This window comes from Schistocerca piceifrons, chromosome 6 (assembly GCF_021461385.2).
Source record: "Schistocerca piceifrons isolate TAMUIC-IGC-003096 chromosome 6, iqSchPice1.1, whole genome shotgun sequence".
NCBI classification, from domain to species: domain Eukaryota; kingdom Metazoa; phylum Arthropoda; class Insecta; order Orthoptera; family Acrididae; genus Schistocerca; species Schistocerca piceifrons.
The window spans coordinates 348,050,188-348,064,866 of record NC_060143.1 but is presented as its reverse complement, the minus strand read 5'-3'; the positions used below and the strand labels follow the sequence as shown (position 1 = coordinate 348,064,866).

Genomic DNA, 14,679 nt, shown 5'->3' with positions numbered 1-14,679 from the left:
AGAAGCTTCTTTGACAGTTTTTTTCCTCTAGTTTTGGGGTTTTGATTTCTTTCAGCTGCTACATCTTTTTGTGCACAGACTTTTCCTTTTTTTCTTTCCTTCAGTGATTTTCTTTCTTTTCATTGCTATAAACTCACTGCATGTTACAGTCATTGATGACTGTTTTCTTTTGGATTTACTTCTCTGAAGTAGTGTAGGAACAGGTGAAATCTGTTCCAGCAGTTTTGACTGAGTTTCTCCATGAGGAGCCACTGAGTTGTCATTTACACTGCAACTGACGTGTGCAGTTGGTTGAACAGTAGTCAAATTTGTGCAATGTTTGCAAGTAGAAGGGTGTTCCGTGAACAAATTCATTTCAGGCAGTGTGCGATTTGCAGGGGGGGATGGGGGGGGGGATTTCCCCCCTCTGCATCAGATCATCCCCTCCTCTGGTTTTAGTTTATGCATCCCAACCTGGGATGTTTATTTCCAGGCACTGTAGTAAAACTTTACATATAATTTAAATTTGTGGAGCCAAACACTGAAAGTTTTTAATACAGTCTTACTATTAATACTATTAATATGTTTGCTTATTAATTTTGAAAAAGTGTTATGTAGTAGGTAAGCATTTCAAAACATTTAGAACAAAATGACATGACGTCGCCCCAGTGTAAACGAGGCTTTAGAGCCAGGTCTGTATTGTATGGTGGATGTGATGTGTTGCGTTCGAAACTGAAACCTGTGATCAGATCCAAACATCATGGAAAACTGTGAAGAGGTGTCATCCTACAGCAAGATAACGCTCGCCCACATTCTGCCAAATGGACAGACGACGCAATAAAGGAGTTGAGATTCGAGGTGCTGGAACATCCACCATACAGTCCAGACCTAGCTCCAAGCGATTTTCACATGTTTGGACCCTTAACAGAAGCACTACAGGGAAGAAGATTTGAAAGTGATGAAGACATTATTGCTGCAGTGCGGTGCGGTGCAACCGATAAATGTATTTCCTGATGAAATAAAAAAATTCATAAAATGTCGGGAAAACTGCATTGAAGTCCAGGGAGGTTACGTAGAAAAATAACGCATGTTTCAGTTTTCTATCATCAGAATAAGTACAGCTTTTCACAAATGTGCCTTTACGTTTTGAATTCCCCTTGTATACCTGTATGTAGATGATTTTGTAAATAAGCTTTACCTATAACGTACTTTTAAAGATATAACAAGGGATGGCTTTTCTGATAGTGCTTACGCGTGAATAGTGAGTTTCGGCTTTAACATCTATTTATAAATAACTGTTTAATCATGGGTAACGCCACGGTCCAAGCTAGTAACATGTATAATTATACTAATCCCCTAAGACATCCCCCCCACTGGTAAAAGCACAAATCGAGCACTGGTTTCAGGTATTGATGTTGATGGCTGATCTGGAGTCAAGTCTTTAGAGACATCTTCTATAGTTGGGAGTTCAGACTCAGTATTGTTAATGTCTGACACAGAGGCACGGTTAGGAATTTCTGCTCCATCAAGTGAGATAATTGCAATAGCTCTAAATACAGATACACCAATCTGGACAATTGCAGCATGAGTCCATGCGTTGAGTAACTCTCCAAACTTCTGCCTTGTAATTCTTCTGTCTTTGCTTGCATTAGCTACAATCCATGAATGACAAGGCTCTTTAAAGTAACATTTTAGCGACTTGAAAAATGATGGCCTAGTGCCTGGAAAAAGTGTGTCATATGACTAGGCAAACAAACTATTGATACTTCGTTTTCAGCAGCTTCATCCAAAAGGGTGACAGAAGTCATATGTAAGGCATCACCATCTACCAGATGGAGAGCAGGGCCAGGTGCCTTTCTAGAAAGGAAATTGTTTTTGAACCAATCCATGAAAATATCAGAGTTGACATTAGCGGAATGTTTTTTCATAACAACTGATCCTGGAGGCTTGTTATGTTCAATGTCTTGTTATTTTATTTAGTCTTCGCAAATACAGTACGGTGGTAAGTAATCTACCTCAGCGTTACAGCAGCCAATAGCAGTTATTGTCTGTCTCTCCTTTTGCAACGGAAGTAATAACATAACATCTCTGCTTCTTGTGGCTGACACAGCCTTCCCATGCTCGTTGTTTAACTGGAGACCAGTTTCGTCTAAGTTGTAGATACTATCTGGTTTATCCGAAAGCCAATTTTCTGTCAACGTTTTTCGTCAGCGGATCAAAGTAAGAGTTCACTTCGTCTCTGTCCATTCCAATTCCTTTGGCAATATAAAGCCTTTGCTCTTTTCTGATGCTTAAGTCTGTATTACACTCTAAAAATGAGAGAAGCCAATCTTTCCCTGCATGTTTCTTTCTTGACTGAAGTTATATTTCAGTTCCATTTGATCAGCTAAACTGAAAGCTATTTGTCTGAAGCATGACAGTTTGGGAGCAAAGCCACATGCTTGCAATTTCTTTACATGGTGAACTATTTTCCTTCCTGCAGCTTCACCCAAGTATGATGTGGTCAGCATACCACTCTCCCAGCCGTTATGTCAGATTACGAGACTGGAGCCGCTACTTCTGAATCAAGTAGCTCCTCAGTTTGCCTCGCAAGGGCTGAGTGCACCCCGCTTGCCAACAGCACTCGGCAGACCGGATGGTCACCCAATCTACATCTACATCCATACTCCGTAAACCACCCGACGGTGTGTGGCGGAGGGTACTTTGTGTACCTCTATCGGTTCTCCCTTCTATTCCAGTCTCATATTGTTTGTGGAAAGGAGGATTGTCAGTATGCCTCTGTGTGGGCTCTAATCTCTCTGATTTTATCCTCATGGTCTCTTCGCGAGATATATGTAGGAGGGAGCAATATACTGCTTGATTCCTCGGTGAAGGTATGTTCTTGAAACTACAACAAAAGCCCATACCAAGCTACTGAGCGTCTCTCCTGCAGAGTCTTCCACTGGTGTTTATCTATCATCTCCGTAACACTTTCATGATTACTAAATGATCCTGTAATGTAGCGTGCTGCTCTCTGTTGGATATTCTCTGTCTCCTCTATCAACCCCACCTGGCATGGGTCCCACACTGGTGAGCAATATTCAAGCAGTGGGCGAACAAGTGTACTGTAACTTACTTCCTTTGTTTTCGGATTGCATTTCCTTAGGATTCTTCCAATGAATCTCAGTCTGGCATCTACTTTACCGACAATCAACTTTATATGATCATTCCATTTTAAATAGTTCCTAAAGCCTAGCCCCAGATAATTTATGGAATTAACTGCTTCCAGTTGCTGACCTGCTATATTGTAGCTAAATGATAAACGATCTTTCTTTCTATGTATTCGCAGCACATTACACTTGTCTACATTGAGATTCAATTGCCATTCCCTGCACCATGCGTCAATTCGCTGCAGATCCTCCTGCATTTCAGTACAATTTTCCATTGTTACAACCTCTCGATATACTACAGCATCATCCGCAAAAAGCCTCAGTGAACTTCCGATGTTATCCACAAGGTCATTTATGTATATTGTGAATAGCAAATAGCAACGGTCCTACGACACTCCCCTGCGGCACACCTGAAATCACTCTTACTTCGAAAGACTTCAAGTGCTAGCCCAGCCTGATAGTGCTTAACGTTGATGATCTGGCGGGAACCGGTCTTACCACTGCGGCCAGGCAAGTGGCTAAAAATATACAGGGTGTTTCAAAATGAATATACGGGTTTTATCGCTTTGTAGCATTTATTATATTCAACTTACAACTATAAATTGTACATCAAATGAAAGAGCAACTCAAACAGTTCTGTTTGTATATCTTTGCGCAAAGGGAAGAGTATGGGATAACCAAGAGTAACTGAAGAACGCGCTGAACGAGTGAGAGAGTTTCAGCGGAGACCCAAGAAACTCGTTTGGAAGGCTAGTCGTGAATTAGCAATTCCAGTGAGTCTGTGTAGAAACTTTTCACGAGATGCTTAAGCTACGTCCTTATCATGTTCAGTTATTGCAAGTTCTAAAGCCTACAGACTATAGTTTACATGCCAGCTTTGCAAACGAAATGTTGCTGCATGATGATGAAGGCCTTCTGGTTCGTGTCGTCTTCAGTGATGAATCAACACTTTGCCTAAGTGGAGTTGGGGAAACATGTGCGCAACGGGGGGAGGGGGGGGGGGTGTCACCCAGTTTACTGCTTCCAGTTTTTAGGTGAATCTGGTAAGACACTGATCACATACATAAAGAGAGCGATCGTTATGGGGTAACGCCCCTAGAAATCGAAGCACGGTGATTTCAATATATACTAGGACTGCAGGCATGTATCTGCAAACTAACAAAAAAATTAATTATGGGGTAATGCCCCTAGAAATCGAAGCACGGTGATTTCAATATATACTAGGACTGCAGGCATGTATCTGCAAACTAACAAAACAATTAATTACATAACTTATTTTTTTGAGGTATTAATTAAAACTTGAGTGCTCCATGCAAAGCCTTCTAGATACAAGGCCTACACACAGCGGCCATATTGGCACGTGACGTCACAAACTGTTGGCCATCTTATCTGTAATCGGCAGTCCTGTTGGCGTGTATGTTGTGTTTCAAGTGTGTGCCACGTGAAAGTGACATATATTTCATACAATATTCGCATACAGTTCTTCGAAGTACGGGAAACAAGTGTTGCGTTCGCTTTTGCCAGGGAAATTATAAATCCCAAAAAGGCATGGAATTGCACATGTTTCGATTTCCCAAATGTGTGAAGTTGAGAAATTGCTGGATTGCAGCTATTCCTAGACAGGAATTTGTGTCTACGCATCATTCAAGGGTAAGTAAAGGACAAAAAATTTATAGCGTGTTATTTGTTTCAATTGCACCACATTTGCCAATTGTTTTTAAAAGCAGTTATGTATCATGTACCAGTATAATTTGTTTCTTAATTCTGGACCATTGCTGCGAGGTTAATATGAAGCAACTATTGTCACACAGAATAGTTATATCAATTAGTGTGGCTCGAAAATGTTTAGTATTCCTTATCATTCCTACCAGATTATTGAGTTTCCAGTACTTGTATTTGGAAGAGCTACAGAATGATTTTGTTCAGTTTTACATATTCAGCTATTCGGAAATAATTTCAATATGAGTAAACTACCTTAGAAAATTGCTTTAATGAATTCAGTGTTCGACAGATTAAGCAGTATAGAAACCAGGATTTTGATGTAAGTGCATTGTGATTAAATTAACAGCACTCTGTGACACGAATTTAGGTCAAGGATATAGGAGAAACAATCTTTTCGTGTTTAAGGTTCTAAACTTCTGGAGAAACAGGGAAATAAAATATTTTTTCGGGTTTTTTGATTTATTAAACACTGTCAGGAGGTGCTCCATTTCGTCGAATGATTTGAGTTTCGTGTGAGGTCAGCAAATATTGAACTGGAGAGGAAAATTTACGAAAAAAACCAGGGAAACAAATTCTTAAATTCTGTAGGAGCTGCAGCTGCTTTATTTAAAACCGAAAACGTCTGCTCGTTATTGCATACTGCCGATTTTTTACTGCAAGAAAACGTAGCTCATAAGGTGAAAGACAGAATTTAAAATTACGGTTTGTATTCAAGCCTAGAAACGCGTATTTCATGCAGATTTTCAAAATAATTTTACATCTTGAAATAACATAGGACAGTTTTGTTCAGTTACTTTACACAATGATATAAATTTCCATACTTTGATTACAAGGACACGTAGAAGAGGAAAGCACGAGAATCCCTATGCGGTCTCAGCTCTAAAACTCGTAAAGTTCGTACAGCTGCAGATTGCTTAACAGGAGCGTTCCGATACAGACCTGGCCATCAGTATGTGACGTCACAAGCGTGCGCGCAGGCCTGTAGTCTAGGTGGTGTTGCTCCATGTGGGATGAACTCCATTCCTTCTGTGTCGAGCGTTGATTCTTTTCAGTAGAATGCAGTCCAGTTACAAGATTTTCTCTTAAAAGGTCTAAATACGTGCAAACGGCTTACTGTTTTGACTTCGGAATCGTCCCACGGAGGCGAGAGCGGTGGCGGCGGCGTGGGTGCAGTCGGAGGCGAAGTAGAGGGTGGCACGAAGACGTTCTCCTTGGAGTCCGCATTGAGGAGGCGGCGCAGCTTGGTCTGTAGTTGGTCGCCGCCGGTGGCGTGTGGCCCACTGCGGCGCTGTGCGGGGGCGGCGGCACGGGGGCTGCGAGGTGGCACGGGAGGCGGAGCTGGCCGGGGGCCCTGGCCCGGGCTCGCGAGTACCTGCGTGGTCGCCGCCTGCTGTTGCTGGTGGTGGTGGTGCTGCTGCTGCTGGTGCTGGTGGTGGTGCTGGTGGATATCTGCAACATACAGATGCACTCGTGGGGGAGAGGCGTTCATTTTACAATAATATATCTGTATCTACATCAGAAAGGTGGGAATTTCAGGAGATGGGACATGGATAAACTGAAAGAACCAGAGGTTGTACAGAGTTTCAGGGAGAGCATAAGGGAACAATTGACAGGAATGGGGGAAAGAAATACAGTAGAAGAAGAATGGGTAGCTCTGAGAGACGACATAGTGAAGTTAGCAGAGGATCAAGTAGGTAAAAAGACAAGGGCTAGTAGAAATCCTTGGGTAACAGAAGAGATACTGAATTTAATTCATGAAAGGAGAAAATACAAAAATGCAGTAAGTGAAGCAGGCAAAAAGGAATACAAACGTCTCAAAAATGAGATCGACAGGAAGTGCAAAATGGCTAAGCAGGGATAGCTAGAGGACAAATGTAAGGATGTAGAGACTTACCTCACTAGGGGTAAGATAGATACTGCCAACAGGAAAATTAAAGAGACCTTTGGAGAAAAGAGAACCACTAGCATGAATATCAAGAGCTCAGATGGAAACCCAGTTCTAAGCAAAGAAGGGAAAGCAGAAAGGTGGAAGGAGTATATAGAGGGTCTACACAAGGGCGATGTACTTGAGGACAATATTATGGAAATGGAAGAGGATGTAGAAGAAGATGAAATGGGCGATACGATACTGCGTGAAGATTTTGACAGATCACTGAAAGACCTGAGTCGATACAAGGCCTCGGGAGTACACAACATTCCATTAGAACTACTGACAGCCTTGGGAGAGCCAGTTCTGACAAAACTCTACCATCTGGTGAGCAAGATGTATGAGACAGGCGAAATACCCTCAGACTTCAAGAAGAATATAATAATTCCAATCCCAAAGAAAGCAGGTGTTGACAGATGTGAAAATTACCGAACTATCAGTTTAATAAGTCACAGCTGCAAAATACTAACGCGAATTCTTTACAGACGAATGGAAAAAGTGGTAGAAATGTTGGAACACGTGAGGCAATACTGACCTTACGCCTTATCTTAGAAGAAAGATTAAGGAAAGGCAAACCTACGTTTCAATCATTTGTAGACTTAGAGAAAGCTTTTGACAATGTTGACTGGAATACTCTCTTTCAAATTCTAAAGGTGGCATGGGTAAAATACAGGGAGCGAAAGGTTATTTACAATTTGTACAGAAACCAGATGGCAGTTATAAGAGTCGAGGGGCACGAAAGGGAAGCAGTGGTTGGGAAGGGAGTGAGACAGGGTTGTAGCCTCCCCCCGATGTTATTCAATCTGTATATTGAGCAAGCAAAAACAAAAGAAAAATTTGGAGTAGGTATTAAAATCCATGGAGAAGAAATAAAAACTTTGAGGTTCGCCGATGACATTGTAATTCTGTCAGAGACAACAAAGGACTTGGAAGAGCAGTTGAACGGAATGGACAGTGTCTTGAAAGGAGGATATAAGATGAACATCAACTAAAGCAAAACGAGGATAATGGAATGTAGTCGAATTAAGTCAGATGATGATGAGGGAATTAGATTAGGAAATGAGGCACTTAAAGTAGTAAAGGAGTTTTGCTATTTGGGGAGCAAAATAACTGATGATGGTCGAAGTAGAGAGGATATAAAATGTAGGCTGGCAATGGCAAGGAAAGCGTTTCTGAAGAAGAGAAATTTGTTAACATCCAGTATTGATTTAAGTGTCAGGAAGTCATTTCTGAAAGTATTCGTATGGAGTGTAGCCATGTATGGAAGTGAAACATGGACGATAAATAGTTTGGACAAGAAGAGAATAGAAGCTTTCGAAATGTGGTGCTACAGAAGAATGCTGAAGATTAGATGGGTAGATCACATAACTAATGAGGAAGTATTGAATAGGATTGGGGAGGAGAGAAGTTTGTGGCACAACTTGACCAGAAGAAGGGATCGGTTGGTAGGACACGTTCTCAGGCATCAAGGGATCACAAATTTAGCATTGGAGGGCAGCGTGGAGGGTAAAAATCGTAGAGGGAGATGACTACACTAAGGAGATTCAGAAGGATGTAGGTTGCAGTAAGTACTGGGAGATGAAGAAGCTTGCACAGGATAGAGCAGCATGCAGAGCTGCATCAAACCAGTCTCAGGACTGAAGACCACAACAACAACAACAAGTACTTACACCTGGGAGCCCTGAGGAGCCGCGGATCGACGCCCGGAGAGGCGGTGACTTGCAGGTGGCCAGAGTGCTTGAGCTGCTGCTGGCGGTCCAACACCGTCTCGGACTTCACGTAGAACGCCTTGCTTTCCTGAAGAAGTTCCACCGCGCTCTTCCTCTTGGCTGCAACAGAAACGGCGAGGTCGCACGGTCACAAGAGCGGCAAAATATAACAGGATAATTGTTGTAATCTGTGGGAGTTATCAGAGACTGGGTACAACTGCTATACTGTTTGTTAACTCTAAGTTGGCCGTTTGTCAGAAGAGCCATTGTTAGTGTAGGCGTGCTATCTTCTGTTCCTCTCTAGCGATGTGGTGCCTGTTTTAATATACTCTAAGACAGTAAAAAAACGGACGAACCACGACGTAATTATCCGAATCGGACGGAAGTAGGTAGATGTAATGCATGTGTACACACAAACAAATGCTTACAGATTCAGAAAAATTGGATGATTATTTCAAGAGAAAGAGCTTCACAAATTGTGCAAGCCAGTAACGTGTTGGCACACCCCTGACCGTTATCCAAGCAATTATTAAGCTTGGCATTGATGGAAAGAGTTGTTGGATGTGCTCGTAAGGGATATAGTGGCAAGTTCTTTAATGGCACTTAAGATCGTCAAAATCCCGAGCTGGTCGGAGGCCCTGCCCATATTTCTCCAAACGTGCTCAGATGGGGAGAGATCCAGTGACCTTGCTGGTCGAGATAGGGTCTCACAAGCACGAAGACAAGCGGTAGAAACTCTCGCAGTGTACTGTGGGCATCATCTTGTTGAAATGTAAGCCCAGGATGGCTTGCCATGAAGGGCAACAAAACGGGGGCGTAGAATATCGTCGGAATCCCACTGTGAATAGAATTGGGGAGAAGAGAAGTTTGTGACACAACTTGACACGAAGAAGGGATCGTTTGGTAGGACATGTTCTGAGGCATCAAAGGATCACCAATTTAGCATTGGAGGGCAGCGTGGAGGGTAAAAATCGTAGAGGGAGACCAAGAGATGAATACACTAAGGAGATTCAGAAGGATGTAGGCTGCAGTAGGTACTGGGAGACGAAGAAGGTTGCACAGGATAGAGCTGCATCAGACCAGTCTCACGACTGAAGACCACAAAAATAACAACTACTGTGCTGTAGAGGTGCTGCGGATGACAACCAAAGAGGTGCTGCTATGAAAATAAATGACACCTCAGACTACCATTTCTGGTTGTCGTGCTGTGTGGCGGGCGACAGTCGGTTTGGTATCCCACCGCTGTCCGGAGCTCTCCAGACACGTCTTCCCGGTCATCGGGGCTTAATTCGAAGCCGGCCTCATCACTGAAGACAGTTCTACTGCAGTCAATGAGATTCCAGCCCTAAGACGTCTCTAGAGACGCCCGAGACACCGGTGTGATACCAAAATCTTTGTCTGATTTCTGCCTTTAATACAGAAAATAAAAGGAATAAAAAGCGAAAATCGGTTATTACAGAAACTGGTTATTTGGAGCGGTTTTAACAAGTTAAACCGGAGTAGAAAAAAAACGATATAACCGAAAACCGTTTGTTTGAGCGACAACCGCCATCCCTAGGGGTGTATGCTGTATTCCAAGCCACGCAACGGGTAACACGGTTCCGCTTTTCCAATAAGTAACTTTAATTCTGTAATACGTTTTTTGGGTTTTGTACTTGTTGTACTGGTCATTGCCTGAAGTTATTTGTTGTAGTTGTGATCTTCAGTCCAAAGACTAGTTTGAGGCAGTTCTCCAAGCTAATCCATCCGGTGTAAACGCCGGCCGCTGTGGCCGAGCGGTTCTAGGCGCTTCAGTCCGGAACCGCGCGGCTGCTACGGTCGCAGGTTTGAATCCTGCCTCAGGCATGGATGTGTGTGATGTCCTTAGGTTAGTTAGGTTTAAATAGTTCTAAATCTAGGGGACTGATGACCTCAGATGTTAAGTCCCATAGTGCTTAGAGCAATTTGAAGCATTTGAGCCTGTGAAAAACATCTTCATTTCTGCTAACTACTCCAAACTATATCCATTTAAATCTGCATATTGTAGTCAGACATTAGGCTCCCTCTACAATTTTGTACTCCACACTTCCCTCACTTGCCATTTTAACGATTCCTTCGTGCCCCGCAATGCGTGCCGTATCCAGCAAGATGGTGCAACTTGCCAAGCGTCTAAGGTATCCTTGGTACGAGTTCATAATATCTTCACCGATGAATGAAGTATCACCAAATTTATGGCTACCACGTTCGCCGGCTCTAATAACATGTGATTCTTTTCCTGTGCGGGCACTTGAAGAGTATGGTCTACGACGCAAATCCTCACAGAATACAGAAACTGAAAGACAACATCAGCCGTGAAACTGTCGCCATCGATATCCGAACTGTACGCCGGGTGTACCTGAATATGCTTAGACGTGCACTCCTTTGTGCTGGTGTTGCAGCAGGGGATCACTTTCAACATCTTCCATAAATGTATTTTTCACAGAATTTTTCGTTGCAAATAAATGGTAAGTACATGTTACTTCTTCGTTTCTGTAATTACTGCATTTCCTTCATATTTACATCGGCTAATTTTATGTGCGCCACCATGTGGGTAAAGAGGAAACATCTCGAAAATATCTTGACCGATTTATTTCAAATTTTTACACGATATTTTAATAAACATTTGGACGGACATACTTGATACTTTTTTTTAAACAACGCCATTCAGCTTTTCTGTTCAACGCTGTGATGTGAAAATGTACACTTTCTTTTTCTTTCTCGCTGTCAGTTTTATTGACAATAGCAGGGCATTGAAACCATTAGACAAACGTTTCTTCCGTATATATTCTTCCTCCTTATACATAATTTTAAACGAAAGTTGTATACACAACTATAATATGCTGTTTCGCAGTCGGTTTGTACATAAAACACGACAGTTGTATGTGTGGCTTAACGTCTCTAACTACTAGAACTTACTTAGTTCTACCATTTCGCAGTTTACAACTACATAAAATACTGTCATTGCAGCTACTATCCTCACAGATCCAGCAGCACGAGATATCTCTCACATCCCTTATACTAATGATTCCAACCGATATACCCATTTATATTTATTTTAAGCGATTTCAATTCCCAATCAAGTTTTCGTTGGTATAACAATAAAGGAGGCTCAAGATCAGCATGGAGGGGGGCAACTGACGTAGAGAAAAGGAGGAGATGGACAAAAATAGGGAGGAGAAAGAGATTAGGATGTATTTCCAGCTCCTACGCATATTCAGCAATTGCGGAGCGTTTCCGGATTTGCTTGTTCTCTTATAATTGTAGTCAGGTATCTGAACAAGTTATTGGTAAACTTTTGCCCCCTGCATTTTATCCTTGCTACATTTAATAACGAAGAGAATATTTCAGCCAACCTTGTCAAAATATTTCTCTAAATATAAAAGTGCTCTAAATGTAACTTTGCCTTCCTTCCACTTATGTTCTAAGATATGTCTTAAGGTCAGTATAAAAAGTCAGTATAGTCTCCTACATTTCTACGGAATCCGAACTGATCTTCACTGAGGTTGGTTCCTACGAATTTTTCCATTCTTTGATATAGAATTAAAAAATAAAAGATTTTGATGACTTGATATTTTCCAGAGTATGATTAATTCACATCTCAGCTTAGCTGATTTTGCAGAAAAAAGTTCAAAGAAGATGGTTCATTGCCCTGACTGCAACTTACAGAATAAGTGGGCAAATGCATGTGTCTGATACCCCAGGTAGTACGAAAAGAAACTAAAACAAAAATTCAATGAGCTGCGTGTCGCATGTTTCTGGTGGAGTTAACGCAGACAGAGGGAATCCGAGAAGCCCGATAGAGAAACGGCGCAGTTTTCACAGCGCCATCGTTCTCCGTGGAAATCATTTGACGTCTCTGCAAAGCCCTTCACTGGCGGATGTCGGAGTAGAGGGGTGGGGACTGCATTCGCTGAGTCTGTTCCGCTAAAAGCTTTCTGAAAGGTTGACAGAAGCCATGTGCCTCGGGTATATACACCTGCGCTTCCTCCCTGGCGTCAAGCGCGTGTGCTGCTGCATCTCGTCAAATATCGTGAAGAATGCTATGAATTTCAGACAACACACATTTTCTTTTTTCCATCTAAAATTCTTATAGTCACCTGGTGAATCCTTAACACACGTGCGTAATAAAGTGAAATTTAGGATTTTAAAGTTTTAACGTAGCTTCTAGGCAATGTAGGTACATATTTTCTTTGAAAAACATCTCATCAATCATGTAAATATTAAACTACTATTAAGAGACAATCAGCAGCTCTGCAGTACAACTGTCGAGGAAGCAACATTTTACTTGAAAATGTTCATTCGCTCGTCAGTCGAACTTTCCTGTGTGACAAAATACTGGCACGTTTGATTCGCTAATAACTAGGAGACTAATAATGCGTAAACAATGGCTGAGCCTATAACGGATGTATCATGTCTGAACGTGTTTGTCGCGCAGTATTTGCTTCTTCCTGTGACGTCATTGTACCACCGCAGGCGTATGCGCGTGTTACGAATTAGCTTTGTGTAGAGCGGATGTTTCCAAGCCGCGGGGCGCGTGCGGCCCAAAGAAAGTATCATTGTGGCTCAGGAAGTGAGCATTTATCACACAACTGGGCGAAAAAAATTCTATTTATGTAAACGATGATAAACTGAATATTTTTAATCTGCATCTCCCACCACACGATGCTGTTCTCTCGTCACGATTTTTTCAGAAGTTGTTAGTAGTGTTAAGTATATAATGTGCGGCCAGAAACTTGTCTTCTTCCAGTGTATTGTATTGTATTGTTTGGAACTGGGGACCTAGAAACGACGGAGAGGCTTCGCCCCCGCCGTAGCCCGCAGTGGTACACAACCCCACAACAGGCTGCACAGTCCACTCATCCCACCGCCGTCTCACACCGAACCCAGGATTATTGTGCTGTTCGGCCCCCAGTGGACCACGACCACAAGTTGCTGCACGAGCACGTGCGTTCTTAGTGTCAGAGGATGTCAGATTTTTGCCCTGGCCAGCCACATCACCAGACTTGTTGCCAATCGAATTGTGTGGAATATGGTGAAATGACAGGTGCAATGCTAAGACCCAATGCCAACCACCACAGATGAACTTTGGAACCAAGTGAACGCAGCATGGATGGCTATACCAAAGGACGCCATTCGCGCTTTATACGCGTCGATGCCATCACGAATGGAACAAGTGTTCATGGCCCACGGCGGACTCTGTGCACACTAGGCAAAAGGACACATGCTGCACCGAAGTGACTGAAATGTTAATTATTTCTGCAGAACATACTAATGTACCTGTCCTGTGAATATGAACGTCCTATCTTTAGTTGTTCAAGGTGTTCTTTTTTTTCTGAACACGAGTGTAGTCTGTATGTTGCTGACGTCCTTGGTCTCCCCACAGTCACAGTCTGGTGATGATATGACGTGCATTCTACGGAGGTGTTATTGGTGGCAGCCGTGGTTGAATTTCAACCTGACAATGATCCTTACGAGATGCGATCTTCCACGCCTTGCTCCATTCAGTTTTGGCCATGTCTCTGACTACAGCAATTAGGCCAATCGCTGGAATATTTCGCTCTTATAATCCATTCTTCATTGCATAGTTGGCAATTCGTGAGCTTTATCATTCCCCACAATCCTGGCGAGCCCATTGATGCGTACAAATGCAAGTCTTGAACAGAAGTTATAAGATAAACAAGAACATGAAATGCAGTCGAATTAAATCAGGCGATCCTGATAAAATTAGATTGAGAAATGATATACTAAAAGTAATAGATCAGTTTTGCTATTTGGTCACCAAAATAAGTTACTATGGCCGAAGTAGAGAGATATACAATGCATTGAGGCAGTATCGAAAAAAGCGTGTCTAAAAAAGAGAAATTTGCTAACACCGAATTTTAATTTGTGTTAGGAAGTCTTCTCTGAAGGTATTTGTACAGAGTGTAGTCTTGTACAGAATCGAAACGTGTACGATAAGCAGTCCAGAGAAGACGGGAATAAAAGCTTTTGGAATGTGGTGGTACAGAACAATGTTGAAAATTACATGGGTAGATAGATTAACTAATGAGAAGTACTCAATTTAATTGACAGAAAAAAGATGTTTTACTAAAAGAAGGAATTGGTTAAAAGGACACAACAAGGAATTATCAATTTGGTACTGGAAGGAAGTGTGTGCGCGTTTCGGCGGGGAGTA

At 42.2% G+C, this 14,679-nt stretch overlaps 1 protein-coding gene across 1 annotated transcript in view; it reads right to left on the bottom strand.

Moving 5' to 3' along the window:
• The window catches only part of LOC124802944 (protein FAM110B), a 461,907-nt gene that overhangs the window by 29,085 nt on the left and 418,143 nt on the right, over positions 1-14,679 (bottom strand). The window contains exons 2-3 of the mRNA XM_047264032.1: positions 8,448-8,606; positions 5,965-6,299 (exon numbers count right to left, since the gene is read on the bottom strand). Coding sequence (XP_047119988.1) covers positions 5,965-6,299; positions 8,448-8,606 — 494 coding nt within the window. The remainder of the gene's footprint in view (positions 1-5,964; positions 6,300-8,447; positions 8,607-14,679) is intronic.